A 24,228-nucleotide genomic window follows, 5' to 3' on the forward strand; every position below is an offset into this window, starting at 1 on the left:
TATAATCAGAGCATCCGTGTTCCCTAGACCTGTATAGGTTAATAGGACGCGGACGTTGAAACCTTTCAAACGGCACTACCGCCTGGACTGGTGTGATCATTTACTTAAGATAATTGTTGCGTTGCAGCTTTACATGATCCTCGAAGCGAATTCCGATCAGGCTTCCGGCTGAAGAAAGCTCTAGTACATGGAAACAGAGCGTGTACATGGGTAGTAGTTATTAGGACGTAGTCCACTATACCTTGTTGTCATCTGAAAAGCCTTGCATAGTCTTAATATTACTACCTCACATAGAACTAGCCATAAGCATCAAGCAAGAGTATAGTAAGTCTGTGAGACACGTCAATAGACAGGGAATCTCAGGCCAAAATGATGATATTCGCAATCGAAAAGACAGACAAATCTATAAGGAGGAAGCCTCCGGCTACCCTTCGCACAAAGGGTTTACCCTCTTCGCGCCCCAGCGCACCGCCTGCTCCCCGCCAACACTCTACGTGCTACCTGCAAGTGAGCGGCATATAGCAGTAACCAATGCTTTACTACCCTATAGAATGACCTCGAGCGTAATGACTTCTGCAGATGCAGTGCAGGCATGAAACTCAAGACCGGCTTACGTGGGGTTGCCGTCATCATGGCGAGCTTACCTTGTGTGAAACAGCTGGTAATAGTCTCCCGCAGATAGAAGTGGGCATGTACTGCACGCCCAGCACTCCTGATATCATTTGGATAGTCGGTTGTCCTTTTCATTTGGCGTGGATGTCGTCAGCTGGGCGAGTGAGATGAGAATAATAAGTTGACCCAGAATACCACCAATGATCGTGCCGGCTCAGCATTGGACCGGCTTCGGCTGTGGTCTGTAGTCTAGCGCATGCTCGAGCGTCGAGCCCGGCTTCGATGGCGAGGGGAAATTGATGGAGCTGACGTTTGCAGAGCACCCCGCCTTATCTGTGATAAGCCGTGCCTTTCCCCACCTTCAGCGCAGCCCTCCAAGCTCCCCACCAACCTTCGAACAGCTCCCAAGCCAGCACCGCCCAGCATGCCGCCGTCCGTCCCTGCCCCGGCCCGGCGCGTCCCAATTGAGCCGCTGACACCGGCAGCATTTGCGTCCTTCGGCACCGTCATCGAGAACCCGGCGCGGACGGGCTCACCGCAGGCCGGCGGCGGCCTGCATGCAGTGCGCGCCAACCAGGGCACCGCCCTCAAGTACCTGGACGTCACGCACATGACCGACTTCTACCACCTGGCTGCGAGCGGCAAGGCTGCCAAGGCCGTCATGAACATGTTTGTGTGCTCGCCCCGCAAGCTGCGCCACGGCGACGTCTTCGACGTGTCCATCCTCGAGCGCCACCCCTTCACGCCACAGACATTCATCCCCATGGGCCAGGCCGCTTCCGATGCTTCGACGCAGTATCTGATCATCGTTGCCCCGACGCTGCCAGCGTCGGTCAAGGCTCAAACCATTCGTCCGCCGCCCTTTCCGGCGCCGGAGCCACGGAAGCGCCGTTCACTCGGCGACATCTTCTCACGCGGACGCCCCTCGCCCTTCACCAACGAAGCAGCGCCGCCTTCGCCATCGGCAACGAGGGAGCCGGCACCGGTTGCGCCACCGAAGGGCCCTGGCCTGCCAGATCTCGACAATGCCAGGGCCTTCATCGCCAAGGGGAACCAGGCCGTAACGTACGGTGCCGGCACTTGGCATGCGCCAATGTGCGTTCTGGGCGCCGACGACATTGACTTCGTCGTGGTGCAATTTGCCAATGGCGTGGGCATTGAAGACTGCCAGGAAGTAGAGCTGCAGGCGGCCGATGGCAGCGAGGGGCTGACGGTGCCGGTTGGCGAGAGCACCGTGGCAGGACCCGTGGTGAAGGCGAGACTCTGATGGTGCGAAGCCGGGAGGGGCAAGGAAAACGGGATGAAATAGGAAAAATTACAAGTTTATTTCTCACGTACTTGGATGTTTGGCCGTCAAAAGTTGCCCGTCTCAAGGGTGGCGTGGGGTGGTGCCAGAAGCGGTTGTGATGGACGCTATGCCAAATTTAGACAGACGCGCGCAAAGCCGGACACGAAGCAGGGGTGCAGGGTGTAGGGAGTAGGGTGTAGGGCGGCAGGCAAGACGGGTTGCAAAGGCAATGGCAGCCAGCGGTCGCCACCTCCCTTTCCGCGCAGTGTTGTCGTGCACAACGGCGGGCTCGCTTGTTGGTCGCTTGGTCGTAGGGCGACGATGGCCGCGGCGGGCTTAGCGCCTCGCTTGAGCGCGCTTGCAGGCTTCCTGTTCGGGAAACATTGTATAGGCACATTGCAATAAAATAACGCCGACACGGGGCGCTGCCAAACGGAGCAATAGCAGGAACGCAAGGAACGGAGCGGCGCCGGGGCGCAGCGCAGCACGAGGCAACAGCCGGTCGCCTGGAGCGCGTTCCTTGCAGGCTATATGCGACGCTGCTATGCCCCGCGATGGAACCATGACAGAAGAGTCGGAGAATGCCATTGTTCCTACGTATTCTGTGAGCGACATGGATGCGGGCATTTCCCGCGGCGCCCGGGCCCGAGTCGTGTCCGCGGTGCAGTGGAAGCAGAAGGGATGCGCTGCGGCCGGTGAGTGCTGCGAGCTGTGACGTCACGCGGTGCAAGGAAACGCTTCCGACCTTGTGACGGATCTCACCTCTCACCTCTGCATCTGCAACGCGCCCCACACCAGCCACAACCCACCAGCCCGCCCCACGCGTTCTGACGTGCCGTCAGTTTGCCGCCGTGCTGCGCGCACATGACCTTCGCGCGCGTCCGAGCCAGCCGAACCCTGTCGCGGCCCCCGCCCTCTAGCTGGGCCAGACGTCGCGCGGCCTGTCCCGCCATCCACGGCGACACCGCAACGCACTGCGTGCCACGCTGTGATTCGTCCGTCGGCTAGCCGTTTCACCTTGGCCTCCAGCCGCCGGCCCTCGCCAGCTGATGGGGCACAACCCCCCCAGCAGCCTTGCGTCATGGTGCGCTGCTCGCTCTGGCCAGTCTCCGCCAACGGTCGCCCGACCGTCGCAGCTGTGTGCGACGCTCCCGTTGCTTCTGTGGCCGTGCAACCGCCTCGAGCTTGTCGCGGCACGGCGCACCTCCACACACCACGGGTAGGCTGTCGATAGCGCGCCCGCCCACCACCAACACTAGCCACCCGCCCTGCGTGTGCGCCGCGTCGCTTGCGCCTCTGCTGTGGCAAAGCCGTCTTCTAGATGTGCGCTACTCCGCCCATCCTCGCGCTCCCGACCAATCGCCGTCCCTGGAGCCCGCGTCGTGCGTGACGACCCGAGCTGAAAGCCTCCCGCCGCCTGCAGCCAGTCAGCCGATACTGCGCCAGAAGCAAGGGCTGCCCGCTTCCTGTGAGCTGGCACCCGGCGGCCGATCGCTGTGGCGGGAGCTGGCCTGTGGCTCTGTGGCTCTTTGCTCCCTGCCCATCGCCCAACTGCGCCTCCACTGAGCCACTCCTGCACTCCAGCACTCGCCACCTCTGCCGCTCGATGCGGCGCCTCTGTCGGCCGTCACCTCACGTCCCTGCGTGCTGATGAGCCGACGACGACGTGTCCGGCGGCCAGTAGCCTAGTCACGATGCGGGGCAACGTTGTGTGAGACCCATGGTTCACCAGCTCCCACGAGCTCGCCTTACGTGCATCAAATATTTGTCAAAGTCTGAAAGCCCGTGAATTTGGCCGTCGTCTACTAACAGTACTCGGACGTCCCCACTCTCCCCGAAGCTGTGCGAGACAAGCATTACATGAAGCACAATTCAAAACTGATGGGTATCTTCTTTCGTGTAAAGAAGCCAGCGCGCCGTGCAAGGCCCGCGACGAAAAGAAAAGATTACAGGAGCAGTGTGCAACGCAGAATACATCAACATGGAACAAACCCCCAAATCGAAATCGAGAGTAATCTCAGCCATCACGCCCGAGGCGCTATAGATAGAAGCCCGTAAAGCCGCCGCGTCGTTGCTAGTCCATGCAAGGAAAAAAAAATTAAGTAGTGGGTATCCGAAGAAGTCGCAAATGCGGGCGAATCCAAGTGGTATCTCAAGCCAAACAAACGCCCGTGGGTGCAGATACATGTCCCTAAAGCGCTTTCGACCAGCGCTCGCGCCATGACGAAATATACAGCTCATAACCAGTCGTTAGCCTTGGGAAGCGAGGGTAGACGTGCATTTCAGAAGAGAAGGCGAAGCTCGTAGCCAGACGTCGTCGTCGTCTCGATTGCGCCGACCTCACCGTCGACTTGCAAGTCGGTCGCTCCCGAGTCCCATTCGCGTTTCATAGGCGAGTCAGCGTGGACCTCTTGAAACTCGGCCGTCATGTCTTGGCCCTCGGCCATCTCCTGCACGTCGCTGTCGTCCAGTGCGATCGCGAGGCCCTTTGAATTGATCCGAATGGTGCGGACAACCCGGGTCGGCTCGAGCTTGCACTTCATTGCGATGCCGTTGACCAGGTCCTTGAGCGTGCGCTGCATGAGGTACACGGCCCGGTAGTAGTTGTCTTCGGGTGGCCTCCCGACAAATCTTGGTTGCACATAGAAGCACGCAACTGCTAATTGTCAGATCATAGTCTTGTGGCAAAAACAGGGGTGTTGGCAAAATAGACTTACTGGGTTTGATGGCTCGCTCCGGCGGTGGCTGGTACGAAAGATCAACGCCAAGGGCATCAATCCAGCCCCCAATCGACTTGTCTGCTGACGCCTTTTGAACTTTGACAGGGTTATTGGACACAGTTGGTTGGACAGCCAACGAATTGATATCACCGGTCGCTGTTTGCGGCATGTTGCGCCATTCGTTCGAGGATACACGCGACGGCGGAGGGAAAGACTGGAACGTTGAGCTGCGACGTTCGCCCGAGTTGACAGACTGCGAGCTCGGTGTGGGCGAGACAATGGAGGAATTTCTGCTCTGGCCGTCCCACATCGTCGAGTCTCCAGTCTCGACCTTGGTGAGGTCTTGGGGTTCTCCAGTAAGATGCACCGGGTGAAGATCGGGATCGTCAAGCTCCTCACCCTTCAAGTACAAGATGCTTGTAGGCCTGGTAGAGGTGAACATGTCTTGGAGCGTTGCAAGCTTGAGGTGTAGATCCTCCTCTGCCGAAGGCCTGTTGCCGGTGGAGCTTGCAGACGACATGGACCAAGTCCGCTTGTGTTTGGGGACTTTGCCAGGCCGGTCGTTGACACTCGCACTCGCTTTCGCAATTGATCCCCTTTTTCTCTTGCCAAAATCCTTCATGCCGGATTCTGCTTGCGCGATCTGCTGCTTCAGCTTGTCGATGGTCTTCTTGACGTGAGTGACGTCGTTGGAAAGCTTGCGCTCAGCTCCATGATCGCGGAAAAGTTTGACCTTGCAGTAGCAGATCTCCAGCTGGGGTGTTTCCGCCAGGCCTGGTGCCTGAGCACCGACCACCTCAGTTTTCGCGCAAAGCCGCACCGGAATGCCCTTCACACCCTTGGAATGGCTGAAGTCCGTGGAGAGGAAGTTGAAGCGAACGGCGACCGAGCACTCAACAACGCCGTTGGCGCTCGTAGCCGGCGTCCAGGTCACCGAGAACCCGTCGAACGACGCAGACTCCAGCTCCACTCGAGGACGCGTCGAACCGTCGCCTCCTCCAACCTGAGTCGGATCAACGAATTCGACCGCTTGTAGGCGACCGCCGCGCTGGTGGGCTTCGTTCGTGCCACGCCCCTCCTTCCAGAGCTGCCAGCAGGCTGATGGTCGCTGGCGTTGCTGCTCGTCTTCGAAGGAGATGCGAATGTACGTCCTGTATTTGACAGGGACGCCGGCATTCTGAGGAGAGGCCGGGGCAGTGTCGACGATTGAGACGGAATAGGCCTGGCCTTTGTTGAGATATGTGACGGGAACCTCGTCCGCATGCTTGATCATAGCAGTAGGTGCGTTGAGCGTTACATGCCAGCGGAAGCTGTCTCTGTTTAGCAGGAGTCGACTTGTAGGATGAAGTTCAGAGGGGAGGCTTACTTTTCGATGTTTTGCTGAAGAAGACTGGATCGTTGGTGCTCGCCGAATCCTTGATCAAAGGCGAACATGGGAGACCGCTCTTGCATGTCGATGTCGATTGGCATGCCGTCGGTTGGCGGCTCTTCAGCCTGGGACATGGGATCGAACGCAACAGGCTGATGGGAGAATTGGTGGGGCGCAAACGACTGAGCCTGCGACATCTGAGGCATGGCAAACGGGTTCGTATTCTGGAAGGGAAGAGGCGCAATGGGATGAGGTTGGAAGCCGTGCATGGCGGGGCCAGTCGACTGGGCGGCCTGGAGAGCGCCCTCAGACGTGGGCATGGACAACGGCGTGCCCAGGCCCATGGTGAAGCCGGGCGTGTGCAGATCGCCAGCCTGGCTGTGGTAGATGGTGTTGGTGCCGCCAGGCGTGGGCGTGTAGTAACCCGGTGGCTGGTTGGCAAAGGAGGCAAAGGCGAAGCTGTTCGGATCCATGAGCGAGGGCGTGAAGCGCCATTGCTCAGCACCGCGAGGGGTGGGATCCTGATCCTTCACGTCCTCGGAGTCGCCAAAATGACTGCAGCACGCGTTGTGGTCAGCAAGGGCGCGTGGTGGTTGGGGGGGGGGGCAGGCGGTGATGTGCGATGCGACTACCGCATCTGAGCGACTGAGTCGCGACTGCGGGTGATCAACATACTGGAGCGCTAAGTCGAGAGCAGACGTGGTGTTTTGCGACGGCGCCGACCCACGAGACACGGGGCCAAGCTGTGGAAAGGAGGCTTTGAAGCTCGCGATCAGCTCATCATTCGGCTTTTGCGAATTGGTCCTGCGCGTAGGCAACATGTCAGCAGGCTGGCGGAGCGCAACGCGCAGCAGGCGCGAGCAGGCGCGAGCAGGCGCAGACAGCTTACCGATTGCGGAACATGTTGGGAGAGCTCGGCGGAGCGTGTAGTTAGGGTGCTAGGAGCATGAAGAGGAGAGGCCGGCGAGGTAGTAGCTGAGGTGTGGAACGGCGGCGGTGGGCGGTGCGCGGGCGCCTAGGACGTGTGGCTGACTACAGGTACGGCACCATGCGGTTCGGGGAGCAAAAGGCGGGCGCGCATATGCGAGCGAAAGGCGCCAGTCTTTTATGAAGCAAAACCGTTTATTTCGACGCCATGTGGACCAGCACTTGCAAGGGTGGTGAGGGAAGGAAGCGGCGCGCACGAGCCCAGGAAGGTGACCGCACCGGAACAGCAGATCACGATGCGAGCGTCAATCGTCGGGGTCGGGGCAACGCGCGACGCCCCATTGCGCTGCGTCATACCTCAGCCGGCCGTGGCTGTGCGCAGCACCACGCGCGCCACCCAGGCCTAGGACCTCACTCCAGAGACGCGGCCACGCTGCCGCCGCGCGACCGCCCGAAAACTCGGACGCTGATCGCTCGTCCCTACAGCATCCCAGATCCCAGCCGCGACTGCCCAGCGCCGCCGTGGTCTGGCCGCCTGCCGATTGTCGTGCGCCGCCTCCCAATCTCTCCTCCCGCCCGTCGCGACAGCGCGCACAGGCGCGCGCGGGGGCACGGCCGCGCGGGGAGCACGTTGTCGTCGGCCGCCGCCCAGCAACAAGCATGGCCGCTGAGTGAAACCGCAGCGTCGCGCACGTCCAAGCGTGCCACTCGCCTCTGGAACGTCCTTGGGCCCCGGCCGCGGATAGCAAGCAGCCACACACGGAGAACGTGACGCTCCAGGGGCCCGCGGCCTCCTGGCGCACATACTGCCCCCTCCATCGCGCCGGGAGCACAGGTTGCGCCTCAGCTGCCGTGCGGAGATGAGAATGACGTGCCGGTGCCGAGTGCGCGCGAGTGCCTGGAGCCGCTGGCTGCGCTGCTTCCCCTGCGTGATGAAGGGATGGGAGGCATGGGTCCCCACGGCGCATCCCGCCGCAGCCAGCTGGTGTGGCGCATGCGGCCGGATCTTTGACAACCATATCGCTTGCGAGATGAGGGCAGCCGAGATGAGGGAAAATGTCGGTAGTGGGCGCCGGGGGGGGGGGGGGGGGGAGGGGGGGCGGCAGCCCAGAGGCGACACGGACGGGGGTGCGGGTGCATGCTGGGCTGATGGCGGCGAGAGCAGAAGGCGGCGGCGGCGAAGTCCGCGGCTCCAGTGCGCGCAGCGCTCGCTGGAAAAAGGCAGCCTGGCCGGTCGTTTGTCTGACATGGTGCGCGATCGCTTCTCGACGTGGCGCTCGCAGGCGCGTTGCAGCGTGCGCTCAATCGGCGGGCCGGGGCTGTCGCACATCATAGGCCGGCCGCCGCGACAGGTAGTCATGCCGAGGCGCGTGAGAAGCCGGCGGGCTTCATGCGCCACAGCTGCTAGCTGACGGGAGCCGTTCCGCAAATCACGGTCGCTGGCGATCCGTCGCCCGTTGCGGCCGGTGCAGAGGACGGCGTGACGCGCGTATTCGCAGTCTTGAGCCTGGGGCTGCCCGCCAGCGCAGCGAAGCCAGTCAGGCTGGCGTCATAAGAGCGGTGCTGCTGTTCATTGTGCGACTCTGGGACGCGACGCGACTGCGATGTAACTCGACCGTCGGCACGCCGGCACCACGTCTCGGCATGATGCAATCACAGTGGAGAGTGGAGAGCGAGTCCACCGCGGCCGGTTGTTGAGAGCGCGGTGAAGGCTGGAGCATGGGAGGACAGCGTTGTTCCTGCAATTTCGAGCGGAGTGTGTGCGAGGCCAAGTGCGATTGGCGTTGGCAGGATTAGCCGTCAGTCGGCCGCCGCCCCAAGCGTCAGCGTAAGCAGCTTGGCGCGTATCTTACCGTTCGCCGCGCCCGCTTTGGGTCGCGCTGTACGCCCAGGCTAACCCGCGCCAGCGCCCACGCGCCGCTAATCTCCCCCGCCCACATTGCCGTCGTATTACAGCACGCGGCATAATCGCGCATCGCCCAATCGAGCCCATTACCACAAATCCTTTGGACTATAGAGGACCTCACTAGCCGGTGTTGCTTTTCGCCGAGGCTGCTGGGACAGCTGTCCGTTGTTTCTTTTTTATTTCCTTACTCGCGCCCCCAGCCTGGCGCCCGACCCGATCGCGATCGATCGCGATGTCCATCGCTGGTCTGCCTCATCTCCGACGCGTGCTGCCGCGCTGCCTCAACCTCAGAAGCCCAAATGAAACTCCCGGCACGCCGGCTCGCCCAAACAGACCGGCATTCCGCTACAACGCTTCCTCTGCTTCCGTTTTCCGTCTTACCCCAATCCTGCGCTTCCTCATTTGCTACCCGCTGGCCTTTGGTAGGCTGGCTGGCGCGCGCCATCCTTGACGGGGTCAATGCGGCTAACTGTGGTCTTTGAGCTTCTGGCCGCCCTGCCGCCCACAAGGTTTGCGGCGCAGTCTACCTGATTAGTCTCTTGCTTCAGCAGCAGTTGACCGCTGGTCCGGCCCGAGAGTGGCGGCGGTGAGCTTTACTTGGGCATTTGCTGTGGTTGACTTCGCCGCTACAGTGTCAGGAGACGACGTGGCTCCACTCTGCGCAGCTGACGATGAAAGGGAACGACGGTTGCTCTGTTGCGACATCTGCCGGACCATGTTGTTGCGGGGTGCCACACTCGCGTCGAGGCGTTCGGCACTGTTGCGGAATGCCGTTCTGCGGGAGCTGGCGCTGGACGAGAGCATTTCGGCCTCTGATCGGCCGGGGCCAGCCACCACCGTCACAACGCTAGACCGCTGTTCCTGACGTGAACGCGCTAATCCCTTGTCATGTGTAGGGCTGGGAATCTTAGAAGGCTTTCTTACATTGCGGTCGCCTTCAAGCTCTTCTGAACTGCTCGCTGATAGATCGCTCATTGCCTCGCCGCGAGACGACACGAAGCTATCGATGGTACGGAGAGGCGGCCTGATTGCAGGCATTATGCGTGAATCTTTCCAGCCAGCAGCATCATCGTTAGGGATCCAGGACGGCGGTCTGCGAATCTGGTGCCTCGTTGGGGTTCTCTGCACCGCTTCCGTCGAAGGCACTTCCAGGTGCTCTTCTGCATTGTCGAATAACTCAATCAGCTTAGGTAGGATCTGTTCCGCCCTCAAGCCCCGGTTGCTCGCTATTGCAGATGCCATCTGTTTGATGGCCTGCAAATCTCGAGCGGGGTCGCTCTCTCGAAACGATCCAGCTTCCTTCTCGCAAGGCACAATCGCGCTGCTGGGGCTCAATCTCGTCCTGGAACCACGACAAGCGCGTTCGTCGTCTGAAGACGCGGCCTGTCCTGGAGACAAAGATCCCCGAGGACCTTCTGGAAACGCAGAAACATTTCCAAGTGCATTCGAGATGTTCGTTAGTGGAGGCGTACCCACTGAGATGTCGTGATTGACGGTAGAGAAGAGTTGAATCGAAAGAACCCTCTCCCTGCTGGACGGTGACATGGCTAGGGAAGATGTTATTTAAGTGTCGATCTTCAACAAGGATCCGATAGGTAGTGTCTTACCTTGCTGACTGTTCTTTGTCTGTGGCTCCTGCTTTGCCACAGTCTCTGCTTCCCTGATAGCTGTCGTGCTCAAGCCTGCCTTGCTTCTAAAACCCTTCCTTCGACTGACGACGCTGTCTTGACGAGAGGCCATCAGTCGCGACATGCCGTTCTTCCCTTTAGCAATGATAAGTTCCAGACGTTTGATTTCCGCGCGGAAGTCCTTTTCTTCTGTCTCCCATCTGATCTGAGCCTCCTCTAGACTGTTACCCATCTCCTGGAGCCTGTCGTTAAGTTGCTCCTTTTCCACACTCAAGTTCCTATATGCCTCGATCACGTGGAGGATGGAACTGTTCATTTGTTCCGGGAGACCGTCAAACGGCTGGTCGCAGAGCTTGATGAAGATTGCATCGATCATAGTGTTTATGTCGGGTAAAGGAGCATCATTGGTCATACCATCAGATGACCAGAGTTCCGTCGCGGGATCGTCAAGGCACTTGCTCGGTCGGTGGGTGAAGTAAGAAGAGATCTTCTTGCGCGGGCCGGAACGTCTTCGCGGCGTGCTGGATTCGGAAAGAGAACTGGCGTCAACGGTGCTGCGGCGCTCGTCGGAAGTCAAAGGGAAGGTCGGGGTGCGCGTTCGGACGGGCTGAATTGTCTTCCGCATCCAGTTCTGTATGTCCGCCATGGCCGGTTAGGGTTGGTCGTGAACGAGTAAGTCAGACGAGGATGTTGAGGTGGCGGGTTGCGTCTTGACGCGCAGTTGAGGAGGTGTCACTGAAGCAAGCAAGTACGGAAGGTGCGTTGTATGTGTGAAAGAAGAAGTCGCTGCCTTGGACCGAGGCACCCATGCAGCTACTCTCATTCACTCGAGCCTGCTTCACGACTGAAAAGCTTTCTTATGACTCTTTCTGTTTGTTTTGTGCTACGCCTTTCACCCCCGTGAAAGCTGCGAGGCTCAAACAACGGAGTCTTGTGCGCATATTACGGAAGTTTTCGACACTTGCGTCTCTGCCAAGGGACAGCGAGCCTTGCGTTGTAATTTATTTCCTAGGGACAGCCATGATATGTGCGAACTTTGAGTGGAGCTGTTCTAGTGTCTACCTAATGTGAGATCTAATAGTGACCGCATTGTAAGTCAACATATCGGTCCGTGATAATGCTTGTTTACCACCTCAACTGACCGTTTTTCAGAGCACCTGGCTAAGTTCTCTGAGAGAGCGGGCATCTGTAGGAAGCTTTGCGGCATCTTTAGCAATGACTACAAACGAAATAATGGGGAAAGTAATGTCTGACGGTAGTGGATGAAGCTGCGCCGGTGCAGAACAAGAACGCGGACCTAACAGAACAGCACGAAAAGCAATAGCATGCTGAAAGCATGAACTTCAACACTGCTGCAATGATGCATATGCATTCAGCCACCTACTGTGGAAATCCTACCATGGACACTGAGCTTTGGACTGGGAAGATATATTCAACACCGGCTAGCATTTCGCCGTGATATATCCTTGCATCGATGCAAGCTCACTGCGATGACCTGGCCCGAGCACGACACCAATGCTTGAGGAATCTGTACATTGACTTTGAGATGAAAGAAGCATCCCTTGACTAACGACTGCTTTCAACCGATTGTATATAGACCCTCACTCGCGGTCCTACGGTACATTTGATAGTAGGGCTACGACCCTCGTCGGACGATATGTTCCAGAGCAAAGAAACAACGGGCTCTCTCGAGCAGTTCAGTAAACCCGTTGAATCTCCCACGATGGGCAGCACGCGGTACCAAAAATTGCAGATGAGTCAAACTGCCGACGGAGCCACGTCTTGACCCAACTTTCACGCAGATATGTCGCCCTTTCTCCATGCATCCAAACCCCACGGGAAAAGAGGCCGGATGTTTGGTAATGAGAGGGCAGGTGATCTTGGCACGAGAATAATCCTTCAGCAATCGCGCATGGGTAGGGCGCGGAGCTGTACACACTAATGCCGTACATGTAAAATGTCACGTGAAAGAACACAAAGTTACCATTCAAGAAGGCGGACGACTCCGCAGTACCACCGGTTCAGCAAAAGACGAGGAATGCAGTGCGCTCGGCGCGGAGAAAATCGTGAATCGGTCGGGATCGAAAAGCCGTTTTCCATTTTCCCGTGTAAAGGCTGCATCAGTGCGGCCAGCTCAATCCATGCCAGTCATTTTTAGACTTTCATGCCGGAAAACCCGTCCCCGGGCATTGCTGCGCCCTGTTTATGCCGACTCGCGCTTGCCCTCCTTGACCTCCTTCTGTAGATTACCACTGTCATCAGCCAGAAAACTCTTACACGCTCAGCATGATGCGAGGGAAGTACGCACCAGCGCCCTCATGGTGCCGTGAAGCGCATGCCTGTGGTTCCTCCTGAACTTAGGGTCGACACCCTTGAGCGACGGGTAGCGGTGGGTCTTGGGCTTCTTGATACTGTTTCGTGTGACGTGTCAGATCATGTTCAAGGGCGTTCGGGCGCCAGTCGACTGGTTATAGGGCGATTGCCGGATGTCGGAGCAGGATGCGAGGAGGTTGGAGGCGATGCGTACCCGTTACGGTGAGCCTTCTTGGACTGGTTGTGCTGAGACGAGTTCTTGGACTCTGGGGAGCGGCATGTTAGCATCGACGAATAGGTGGCTGTTTGCACCACACTTACTGGCCATGGCGACTGATTTCCGGGTGCAGCGTCGTGGGTATGGCTTTCGATGTCGTCGTTATCGGCTGGACGTGTGTGGTTTCGCTCGCCAAAGGTTCAGTTGTGCGCGCTAACAGAAAAGCGCTAGTGTGTTTTAGGCGAGTAGGGCTGTCGTCACATCCACCACGGAGAGTGTGCACACAGATGGAAGCATCTTGGCTGTACGGGAACATGCTAGGTCCTCCAACCCGCACCAATTGGCAATGTCCGGGGATCTCCCCAGACGCAAAGCAGATGCGCTAGGGGCTTTCAGTGCAGCTGTGATCTTGATTCACATATCCAGGTCCCGGCCGAAGTCAACCAATCTAAGTTTCCTCGCATCTTTTGGGTGAAACTGCGCAACCTTTGCGCGCACCAAGAAGCGGGAGGCTGCAGAATCTCTGTTCAGCTCAACATACTCCCCCCCAGGAGTCTCGCCCAGCAATGCGCGTAGAAGGTCTTCAACCAGCGACCTGATTTCCGTGGCAGCAGCGTCTTTCTCATCCAAAGGCTCGTCATCGGGCGCGCCGGTTGCGCCCCATATCTCATCAATACGCCTCTGTCGCCTGTCCACAGCTGCCATTCCCTGCTTCAACGGCTTCGGTTTGCCTTGATGGGAGAAGCCTGCAGCCAACATCTCATCACCAACGTCCATGAGCTCACCAACCACGGGCCCCCCTAGCTCCTCGGCGGCGACCAGAGCGGCCAAGTGCTCCTCCACGAAGCTTTCTAGGGCAGATTGAAGCCGTCGGCACTCGACATCGTATTTCTGCTGGCGCTTGCGCATTGATGCCAGCAATTCCTTGGCTAGCTGTGGCGGTGCTTTGGCCGCCCGCTCCTGACGCTGAGAGTCGAGCACGTCGATGCGCGCCTCCAAACTGAGGGTGATTGCATTCGCATCCTGGAGGCCTCTCTCTTCTCGGTCAAGTTCCCGCCGTGCAGCTCCAAGCTTTGCACGCGAGATGGCGAGAGCATCTCTGGTCTCGGAAATGCATCTCTGGGTGCTGTCTGTCGCAAGCAGAGTCGGCAGGACAGACGTTGGGCCAGGGAGATACGGCTCTGCAGGGGTCAAGCGCTCGTACGCATTTTGCAGAGTTCTCAGTTGCCGAAGGCGTTCCCGGGGATCCGCAGAGGGCACGAGGGGCGCTGGCTGGCGTGTGGAAGCCCGCAACTGTGAAAGGAGTCAGCAACAATGGCAAATGTGAAGAGCGATCACGCGTAGTGATTACCTCGGCCAGTGCACGCTGCTGCTGCTCGACGCGTTCCTGCAACTCGTGCAGAGTCTGCTTGAGGCGGGCTTCGAAGGCGGCATGGCCCGAGGCTTCCACGTCCATCTGGAGCTGGCGAGCTTCATTGAGCGTGGTAGCATAGTGTTGGATGCTCGCGAGGGTGCCGGGGCGGGGGCGGTCCATGGTGTACTAGGTGGACGCGCCGCGCAGGCACGGAACCGTACTCGTCCGGGCGGGCAAGGGGCTGGCTGCACGAGTCGCCCCGCAACAAAGAGCAGGTGCGCAGAGTCCAGGGAGACTGCGTGACTGCAAGCCCTTGATTGATACTCCGTACGGCTGCCCCGCTGCCGACAGCTGGCAATGGGTGCGGCTTGAGCGGCAGGGTCGGCACGTGACGGATCTGCGGCCGCTGCACTAGCCCACGGGCGGCCCTTGGCGCACTCCACACGTCGACGAGCTTCTACGTCGCTTCCTGTTCCTGCCCGTCCATCGCAACCTCTCCCTGCCCTTGCCGCCACACCTTTCGCCGCACCTTCATCAACTCCCATCGCCACTCCCCAGCGCCCGCTCCCCCGACATCTCCGCCCGGGCGCTGCTGCTCACGCGCGAAGCTGCTCGCGCTGCGACGACGCTGCAAGGTTTGCTTTGGCGGCGCGTTTACTGAGTCTTCGTCTTCTTCGGCCCCAGCTCCTGCACCAGACCGCTCCCTCACAACGCTCCTCCACCACTGGCACTCCTCTCAATCCCGCCCTTGAGCGAGCTCCTTCCAGCCGATCATCCTCTCCTCGCCGCCACCCGCACATTGCACCATTCTCCCGGCGACTGCCCACACCACCCAGACACTGAAGTCCCTTTGCCGACCCGCCCTCCAGCAAGTTTTCCTTCGACAGCCCTCTGCTGTACGTAACTCGAGCAATACGAAGAACTTTACGACCCGATCTGGTCCTCTGAGCCTGAAAGAGAAAGAGAAGTCCTTTACTTTGATACAGCAGGGCAATCATGTCTGCCTCACCAACCACTGCCACGGCGCCCAGCCAGAAGCGCCCGCTGGAGGAGCCGTCGTCGCCCTCGGGCCCCGGCGACCAGCCCGACGCGAAGCGGCCCGCGCTGGACAAGATCGTCAAGGAAGATTCGACCGAGCAAGCCCCTTCCGCTCTTGAGCCTGCCACCGCTTCCGCTCCTTCCGAGTCGGCTAAGAGCGATTCTGAAGCCCCCGCGCCCGTTGCGCAGAATGGCACCAAGGACGTCCAGGGCGACACTGTCGTCCCGGACGCCCCCACCTCCGCTGCCTCTGCCGCCCCCGATACCCAGCCCATCCAGTCGACCTCGACCGCCAATGGTCCCTCGACTGCCCAGCCTGCTTCCGCCGGCCACCAGGACGAGTCAAACTGGCTCCATGTCCGCGCCATCATTTCCAGCGCCGAGGCCGCCACCGTCATTGGCAAGGGCGGTGAGAATGTCACGCAGATCCGCCGCATGTCAGGAGCTAAGTGCACCGTCAGCGACTACTCCAGAGGTGCTGTTGAGCGTATCTTGACCGTCAGCGGCCTTGTAGATGCAGTCGCAAAGGTCGGTAGACTCGTGTTTTATTTTGCGGATGCTATATACTTACGACTTGTAGGCATTCGGTTTGATTATTCGCACGCTTAACAACGAGGACCTCAACTCGCCGTCCACTCCACAGTCTAAGACGTACCCGCTCCGCCTACTCATTCCTCACATCCTCATTGGATCCATCATTGGCAAATCCGGTGTGCGCATCCGTGAGATCCAAGAGGCTTCGGGAGCGCGTCTGAATGCTTCTGACTCGTGCCTTCCTCTTTCGACCGAGCGGTCTCTTGTGGTCCTCGGTGTTGCTGATGCCGTGCACATCGCGACGTACTATGTTGGGAGCACTTTGGTTGAGCAGCTAACTGAGAGGTTTGGCGGTCCGGGAGCTTCGGCATATGCAACTCGTAGTGGCGGGCCTGCCGGTGTCGTTCCTGGTGGTATGCAAGTCGTGCCGTATGTCCCTCAGCCGGCTGGGGGCCAATGGGGTCCGCCGGACACGTTCAACCGCAAGGGCCCTCAGGCACAGAGGACCCCGGCCGCCGGGTACGGAGCGCCCATGCACGGGCAGTATCCGCAGCAGCCGCAGGCGCCGCTCCACTACGGCGCTGGCTCACCCCGTCACGCATACACGGGTGCTGGACCCCACCAGCCTCAGCAGTACGGTGCCCCCCACGTGGCACAGCCCAGCCATGCTGGCCAGCCCGCACAGCCCATGCAAGGCATGATGCCTGGACAGCCAATGACGCAGCAGATCTTCATTCCCAATGACATGGTCGGCGCCATTATTGGTAAGGGAGGTGCTAAGATCAACGAGATAAGGCAGCTCAGCGGCAGTGTCATCAAGATCAATGAGCCGCAGGACAACAGCAACGAGCGTTTGGTTACCATCACAGGAACCCAGGAGTGCAACCAGATGGCACTCTACATGCTCTACTCTCGACTCGGTGAGGAAACCGCGTAGCCCCCCCTGGCCAGTGGAGAGGGTGCTGCTAACATGAGATTGCAGAGAGCGAGAAACACCGCATCTAGGCGGACGTGTATTCTTTCCTTCGGCGAATGCGTGCAATTGGGTTCAAGGTTAAAAGTCTATGGCTCTGGGTTCCAGCTTCGGTTCTGTATGCTCTCTAAATAGTGAACAGTCCAGCGCGCATCGGCGGCCTTTTTGCTGGCGTTTCAACGTGGCGGACGGTGGACGTAGCACAGGCTCAGAGTTCTCGATGGTCCAGCGGGCGCGAAGTGGCACGAGAAACGTCAATTTGAAAACTGACAAGCTCTGGAATAGCCCAGCAATGCGATTGAATATGGATGACGGCGTGCTGTGTGCCGGCGCGGGGGCATCGGGCGCAAGGCCGGCAGCGCGCGTAAGCGTGAGAGCAGCCCAACGGACGGGGAAGAGTGGATTGTTCGACAATGGAGGGCGCTGACTGCATGGCCAAGTGTTTTCGCTCTCAATGCCTTTGGGCGCTGTAGTGTCTCAACTTTCCGCATCCGGCCGGCGAGCGTGGGCGACGACAAAGGAAAGGCTGGGGCTACCACGCGAACAGTCCGTCGCCCCATGCCGAATAATCACGGCTGCCGGACCTAAATGCCCAGCGACGCGAACAGGTGAGCAGAGCCGCTGTCCTTGCAGCTTATAACGACGAATGCCGTCGCTCCCCTCTGCCCATTCCTGCGTTGCACATCGGTCGCCTGCCCCTGCTTGACTGACCAACAGCGCGTGCCACTAACAACCCGCCAAACGGGCGTGCAGCCTCCGTGAGCGTGTCCGCGCGTGTGCGTGTGCGTGTGCGTGTGTGTGTTTGTGTGTGCAGCAGCAAGGTTCCAACTGGCACAATCAATTTACACCCTCTTTTTCTCTATCCGCAGATTTGTGGTGGCCCTCTCACCGGCTCCTGTCCCCTCCTCCTCCTCGAGCCCGGCTCTCCCTCACAGCCGAGAGAGTGCTGGCATTCCGCCCAGTGCTATCGAGCGGCAACCGTCACGGCCGACACAGTACAGACCGGCCCAGCTGCGGCAGCTCACGCTCTCGGCAACGATTGATCATGGCGACCGAAATCGAGAAGTTTCGGCCGCGGACGCCGATGGCGCTGAGGGGTGCCGCGCGCTCAAAGAGCAGCCGATCGTTTTCGCTACGGTGAGTTGCTTTCTGCAAGGGGCCCGAGAGAGGGGCACGGCGGATCTGCAAGACTGACGAGACGACCAGGACCCAGTTCAAGACGTTCACCATCATCTCCACCATCCTGGTCGGCAGCAACGAGACGCCGTTCCTCGTCCACCGCGACGTCCTGACGCACCACTCGCCCTTCTTCGCGGCGGCCCTCACGGGGGCCTTCGCCGAGGGGCTCTCGCAGGAGCTGGCGCTGCCGGCCGAGGAGGTGCCCACGTTCGAGCTCTTCCTGTCGTGGGCGTACACGGGCCAGCTCGACGACGTCTTCACGCGCGGCGGCAAGGTGGCCTTCTACCAGCTGCTGTCGCTGTACGGGCTCGCGGACCGGCTGTCGGTCGAGTCGCTGCGCAACGCCGTGGTGGACCGGGTGGCGGCGCTGGCGGAGCGCAGCAACAGCGTGCCGACGCCCAGCGACACGGTGACGCTGTACAGCGAGATCCGCGACACGGCGCTGCTGCGCAAGCTCGTCGTCGACCTCTTCGCGTTCAAGAAGACGGACGTGCTGCTGGCCTCGCACCCGGACGAGTGGCACCCGCACTTCCTGCGCGAGCTCGTCGTCCGCGTCAAGCGGCCCGAGCTGCAGGGCCTCAGCCGCCACGACCTCGTCGCCTGGAAGCCCGCCTCCTGGGACGCCACCCGCGCCTGCTGGTCCTGCCGCGACGTCATGCAGCCCGGCCTCAGCGGCAACCGGTGCGACGCCTGCGGCTACGCCTTCTGCAACCCGTGCCTCTCTTCGGGCAAGGCCCTGTGCGGCGACGACGCTGCCAAGCTGGCCAGCTGCAAGCCCTGGGTCAAGAGCATGTGCCAGCACTACCACGAGCATGTGGAAACGCCGCCCTGCCTTGAGTGAAGCGGGGTTGGGCATGGATGGATGCACGGATGTGCGACTGTGCTGTGAGGGTCAGAAATATTGTGTGCTATTTTGGCGATTGTATGTAGGTATACCCCTCTGGTGAGCATGTCGTTCAGGCAGCGGAGTTGGCATTTTCGTTTGGATCGATCGTAATAGGGGTGTCCACCAATCCAGACAGTGCACCTGCTCGCTTGCTCTGCTCCCCGTGTCCCACAGCATCGTGACGTTGGCACGTTACCCTGCCAGCCTTCGTCCGTTTCCGGTTTGCCCAAACGCCGTTCCCCGTGCTGCGCCCAAAGCGAATTCCCATTGTCTCCGCCAGCCACCGGCTGGTCCCAAACACCACACCTGTCCGTGAACCCTACTCCCAACGTGAAATCATGCTACCACGGAAACTTTACGCCCTAATGGGAACTATGTAATCCCTATTTTCGACCGTGACACTCTTCGTCTAAGTCGATCGCGTCCTGTCAGCCACAGATACTTTCGGCGATGCGGCGGGATTCTTGCTGGCGACTCACCATGTGGTTGACCTTGTATACACCGACCAAGCGCGACGCAAGCTCGAACATGTTGTTGCGCAACGAGATGACCACGAACTGAGCGTTCTTAGTCCGCTCCTTGATGTAACTGGCGACAATGGAAACCTGCATTCGAGCATGTCAGTAAGGCCACGTGAAACTTGCAGTCCGGCGGGGATGGATCCTACGTTTCTGAAATCCAGGGCGGCGTCAATCTCGTCCATGACGTACAGCGGCGTTGGCTTGTAGTGATGCAGCGCAAACACCAAAGCCAAGCTGCTAAGCGTCTTCTCACCACCCGAGAGGTTGGAAATGTTCTTCCAGCTTTTCTTGGGCGGCATGACGCTAAACAAGATGCCCTCGGAGAACGGATCCAGCGAGTCGACAAGCTCAAGCTCGGCGTTGCCGCCCATGGTGATCATCTGGTACATCTCCTTCAGGCGTAACGAAATTGTGCTGAAGCCTTCCATGAAACCTTCCAAACGTAACCGGCGCAGCTCATCGCACCGCTTCTTCGCCGCATCGCGCTCGGCCACAGCAGTGGCGAGGTCTGCGCTGCGAGAAGCATGCTCCTCAACACGACGACGGTACTCGCCGAGCACACCAAGCTCGACCTGGACATTTTGTGTCTTGTCCTCCAGGCTGGCAATCTCGCGCTTGAGTTGGCCTTTGTCCATGTCCTGAAGCTCGTCCTTGGTGTAGGTCGGCAGGGCCTCGACCTCTTGCTCCTCGCCCAGGTCGCTGACGTTGGTGAGAGAGAGCTTGCCAAGCTTCTCCTGCCAGTGCCGCAGCTTCATTTGATTCTCCTTCAGTGTCTTTTGGTGTTCTTCCAGCTGGTTGCGCATCTCGATCTCGATGCCACGCGTCTCGTTGAGTTCGGTTGTCTTTGCGTCCAGATCGGCCTTCAGAGCACTCAGTTCCTCCTTCTTCCCTTCCAGAGCTTCCTGTGCTTCCTCTGCTTGTTGTCTTGAGCCACCCGAGTCCCGTCTCTGAGCACGCATGTCTTCGTCTACCTTCTCCATCTCGGCGGCCATCTTTTCAAGTTCCTTCTCCGCCTCGACAAGAGCCTTCTCATGCTTCGTCTTCTGCTTGTTCGCCTTTGCCTTGTTCACCTCGGCCGACGACATCTCCTCGTTAAGCGTGTCGATCTGCTCTTTCAACCCGTCCACCTTGGCCTTTTGCGTGCGCAGCTTGATGCCTCCGATCTCCATGATCCTGTCTTGAAGAGCCTTGATTTCCTCTTCCATACTGGACGTCTCGGCGTGGAGCTTGTCCATCCCCTTCCCCATGCTAGCAATGCTCTTCTCGAGACTGGCCATGCGGGCCTTGTCGGACTTGGAGGGCTGCTGCTCTGCTGCAATCTCCTTGATGCGGCGCCGAGCATCGGCCATGTTTCGTTCATAGCTCTCAATTTCCAGACCAATCTTCTGGGCCTTCGTCTCCAGCTTCGGTATCTTTTCGCTGAGCTCTCGTAGCATGGTTTCGCCCTCTCTGAGTGCTCCCTGGAGGTCTGAGAATTGCTGCTCTACCGCGTCACGGTCTACCTCGAGCTTGGCAACTTGCTCCTTCGTTATGTCGGCAGCCAACTTCGAGGACATGGCACCCTTCGCGACCCTGGTACCACCGCCGCTCATTGTACCGGATTTATCAATAAGCTGGCCGTCAAGCGTCACGACGCGCCATCTCTTAGCCCCATACGCGATCCGATTCGCATGCTGAAGATCGTGCGCAACAAGTGTGTTCTGCATAACGCTGTAGAAGGCGGGTTTGAACTTTTCGTGCTTTGACCTTACCAGGTCGAAAAGCCTAGGAACGTTCTCCGGAGTGTCGATCTCGGAAAGATCACGTTGCGGAAGCCTGTCGAGCAAGATGAAGTTCGCGCGTCCGAGGTTGTTTTTGCGGAGGTACTCGATGCACTGCTGGCCAACCTCTACTGAATCGACGACGAGGTTGTTCAGCGCCGGGCAAGCGGTTGAAATGGCAATGTCGTACTTCTGGTCGATCGTGCCTAGATTACCGAGCCGACCATGGAACCCTTTGATTCTACCAGACTCTTGCAGGCGCGTGAGCCCGGTAAGGACATTCCCCTGCGACTGCGTTGAAGAAAGGCTGGATCTCGCTTCATCAGCCTTCTGGCGGGCGCTGGATAGCTTGGAGCGGACTCTGGGTTCTTCTTGCCCGAGGACGGCCATCTCCTTCTGGGCATTCTTGATCTCCTTTTCCGTGCTGCGCTTTTCGGATTCACACTCTTCAAGTTCAACCAGCTTCGTAGCCTTCTGCTCCTCCAAACCGGCAATCCTGGCTTCCATGTCGGCAATCTTCTTTGCACCTTCATTTTCTTTCTCGCGCAAAATGTCCAGCTCACTCTGTGCGACAGCCATGGCCGATTGCTGCTCGTTGATCTTCGCGTTCCACGGCTCCAAGGCCTTTTGCTTTTCGGCAATCTCGTCGGAGATGCTCTGGGTCTTTCCCTTCAAGCTCTCTCGGATTGAGTTGAGTTCTTCCTCCTCAGCCCGCATCTGCTCCTCAAGCTCCGCGATCTCGGCCGTATTCCTGTCGATGTCGTCGGCGCATTGCCTGATGGTGCTTTCCGCTTCCGAGGTGCCGAACTTGCTGGTCTCGAGCGTCTTCTGGAGCTTCTTCTCTTTGTTGGTCAAGAACTTCTTCTTCTCCTCGAATTTGACCGTCTCCTTGTCTAACTTCGCCAACTCCTTCAGAAAGTCCTGCGTCTGCTTGTCGAGCGCACTGTACTGCTTGGAGCCCGCCTTGTACTGCTTCTCGAGCTCCTTGATCTCTTCCTCGCTGCCCTTGTGCCTCTCCAGCTCCTCGTCGAGTGAAGCTTGTGCCTCGTTGATGGCTTCCTGGGCAACCTGGATGTTGTCGTTGGTGTCGTCGATGAAGATCTGGTACAAAGCCGATTGCTTGCTTGCAAGCTCATTTTCATCGCGAATGTACGCCAAAGCCTTGTTCTTCTTGTCCTCGAGGCTGTCCTTTTCCTTCTCAACGTGCTGGACTCGGTTGTTCTTCTCTTGGCACACCTCGTTAAGCGTCTCGACCTGTGCAGCAGATTCCTCTATTGGCGTCTTGTACTTGGATGTTCCAATAATATCCTCCAGGTATTCCAGAAGACCATCATCATGCTCGTTTGCAGCCTTCGCTTTCATTTGTGCGATGGACTCGACCTCACCCTGCAGGATCAGGAAACGCTTGTGGTCAAGGTCAACGCCACGATCACGCAACAGAGTCGTAACAACGGTATAGTTAGACTCTTTCCCATTGATGTAGTACTTGCTCGAATTGTTTTTGAAAGCTCTGCGAGAGATGACCAGATCCGAGTCTGGAATGACCTCGTGGCCTCCTTCAGGCAGATCCATTACTTCCTGAAAGTGGACTTCAACCTCGCAGTGGTCCAGGTTTGGAAACTGGGCGGAGTTGTGGATCAAAGCTGAAAGTTTGCCCTGTCTCATCTTACTGGCTCTGAAACCGAAGACAAAAAGAAGGGAGTCGATGACATTTGACTTTCCGGAGCCGTTGGGGCCAACAACGGACGAAAATGAGGCGTGGAATGGCCCGACTTCCTGTCTACCTGCGTAACTCTTGAAGTTGGTAAGTATCAACCATGTAATGCAAATGCGCGATTTCGGAGCTTCGGGCTCCTGTGTCAAAGGCTGTGCGGCTGCTCTAGCCTTGGCCACAATGTCCATTGGTCTCTCGAGCAACGCGTCCATGGCATCAACCCTTGTGACGGTCAGAGGAGTGGGGCCTGCCGGTGTCTTCTCTTCGCGCGTTGGTGTCTTCTGCTCAGCGACAGGTGTCTGCTCCTCAGCCACCGGGGCCTTTTCTTCAGGTTTCGGGGTCTTTTCCTCGGGCACTGGCGCCTTCTCTTCGGGTATCGGCGTCTTCTCTTGCGAAGCACTAGTGGGGCTCTTCACGGTAGAATTTTCAATGTTGCCCGGATCAAAAGGCGGGGGAGTCTTCTGCCGGGACCGGGCATCCCGTTCCGAGGATTTGATTATGTTGGAGGACTTATCGGCGCCGTCAGTGATGTCGGAGAGAGGTGATTTGTGTCGCAACTCATGCTCGGATTCCTGCTCCTTTTGTGGAGAATTAGCATCTTTGGTGAAGGCCGTCGTTGATAGCGCCGGCGGGAACTGAGCCGTTGACCGAGACGCAGGAAGTGGAGGGAATGGTTGTATTACATCGGGAGCAACCGAGGCTCTGTTTCTGCGACTATCGCGGACATTGCGGCGGCCTCGACGCGTGGCGGCCATCTTCTTGGGCGGTTTGCGTGCATCGTGCTCGTCGCCAGCGGCACTGGTGGCTGCGCTCTCGGCGGGGCTGTGGGTGACGCTGGGCTCGACGGACTCGCTCGCTCGTGTCCTGCCCTTCTTGGAGGGAACTGTGCGAGGGGTGATGGGCACCTCGGAGGCTTTGCGGCGGCGGGCGCTTTTGGGTGCCGGGGTGAATTCAGCCTCGTCGCTGTCGTCCCTCACTGCAGTGCGGCGACGCGCGCTCTTGGGCGGGGCGGGCGAGGGTGCAGGCGTGAACTCTTCCTCATCGCCGTCCTGCTGGTCGACAGAGGCATCTTCAGAATCGGAGGACTCGACAATGGTTTGGCGGCGCGCAGCCGCTCGCCGGGAGGGTCGTGCGGACATGGTGATGGGGAGTCGAAGAGGCGCGATGATGTGCTGGCAGCGAGCGGCGCGGCGACCAAAACACTGGGTGGAGGTAAACACGCCGGGCTTGGCGCGCTACCGACGCCCGACGTCACGCAGGGTCCATGGACGCGACGCGTCAGTGCTTCT

At 59.0% G+C, this 24,228-nt stretch overlaps 7 protein-coding genes across 7 annotated transcripts; 3 read left to right on the plus strand and 4 right to left on the minus strand.

Annotated features, from left to right (window-relative positions):
• Positions 1 to 1,036: 1,036 nt before the first annotated feature.
• BKCO1_2100011 (ureidoglycolate hydrolase) lies at positions 1,037 to 1,879 on the plus strand (the record flags this gene model as incomplete). Its single annotated transcript, XM_020272619.1, has 1 exon — positions 1,037 to 1,879. The coding sequence occupies one exon, from the start codon at positions 1,037 to 1,039 to the stop codon at positions 1,877 to 1,879; it is 843 nt and encodes a 280-aa protein (XP_020130914.1).
• A 2,303-nt stretch (positions 1,880 to 4,182) lies between these two features.
• Positions 4,183 to 6,810, minus strand: BKCO1_2100012 (cp2 transcription factor; the record flags this gene model as incomplete). Its single annotated transcript, XM_020272630.1, has 3 exons — positions 4,183 to 4,556; positions 4,618 to 5,930; positions 5,987 to 6,810. The coding sequence occupies 3 exons, from the start codon at positions 6,808 to 6,810 to the stop codon at positions 4,183 to 4,185; spliced, it is 2,511 nt and encodes an 836-aa protein (XP_020130917.1).
• A 2,543-nt stretch (positions 6,811 to 9,353) lies between these two features.
• BKCO1_2100013 (agc dmpk protein kinase) lies at positions 9,354 to 11,096 on the minus strand (the record flags this gene model as incomplete). Its single annotated transcript, XM_020272641.1, has 2 exons — positions 9,354 to 10,369; positions 10,430 to 11,096. 2 exons carry the CDS (start codon positions 11,094 to 11,096, stop codon positions 9,354 to 9,356), a joined length of 1,683 nt encoding a protein of 560 aa, XP_020130916.1.
• A 2,298-nt stretch (positions 11,097 to 13,394) lies between these two features.
• On the minus strand, positions 13,395 to 14,514 carry BKCO1_2100014 (uncharacterized protein; the record flags this gene model as incomplete). The annotated part of the gene is made up of 2 exons (XM_020272652.1): positions 13,395 to 14,273; positions 14,332 to 14,514. The coding sequence occupies 2 exons, from the start codon at positions 14,512 to 14,514 to the stop codon at positions 13,395 to 13,397; spliced, it is 1,062 nt and encodes a 353-aa protein (XP_020130911.1).
• Positions 14,515 to 15,330: 816 nt separating this feature from the next.
• Positions 15,331 to 16,843, plus strand: BKCO1_2100015 (kh domain rna binding protein; the record flags this gene model as incomplete). Its single annotated transcript, XM_020272663.1, has 2 exons — positions 15,331 to 15,900; positions 15,953 to 16,843. The coding sequence occupies 2 exons, from the start codon at positions 15,331 to 15,333 to the stop codon at positions 16,841 to 16,843; spliced, it is 1,461 nt and encodes a 486-aa protein (XP_020130910.1).
• A 1,081-nt stretch (positions 16,844 to 17,924) lies between these two features.
• On the plus strand, positions 17,925 to 18,899 carry BKCO1_2100016 (btb poz domain containing protein; the record flags this gene model as incomplete). The annotated part of the gene is made up of 2 exons (XM_020272669.1): positions 17,925 to 18,016; positions 18,086 to 18,899. 2 exons carry the CDS (start codon positions 17,925 to 17,927, stop codon positions 18,897 to 18,899), a joined length of 906 nt encoding a protein of 301 aa, XP_020130913.1.
• A 400-nt stretch (positions 18,900 to 19,299) lies between these two features.
• Positions 19,300 to 24,078, minus strand: BKCO1_2100017 (nuclear condensin complex subunit smc4; the record flags this gene model as incomplete). The annotated part of the gene is made up of 3 exons (XM_020272670.1): positions 19,300 to 19,353; positions 19,424 to 19,549; positions 19,612 to 24,078. The coding sequence occupies 3 exons, from the start codon at positions 24,076 to 24,078 to the stop codon at positions 19,300 to 19,302; spliced, it is 4,647 nt and encodes a 1,548-aa protein (XP_020130912.1).
• Positions 24,079 to 24,228: the final 150 nt, after the last annotated feature.

The sequence above is a fragment of the Diplodia corticola genome (assembly GCF_001883845.1).
Source record: "Diplodia corticola strain CBS 112549 chromosome Unknown scaffold21, whole genome shotgun sequence".
NCBI lineage: Eukaryota > Fungi > Ascomycota > Dothideomycetes > Botryosphaeriales > Botryosphaeriaceae > Diplodia > Diplodia corticola.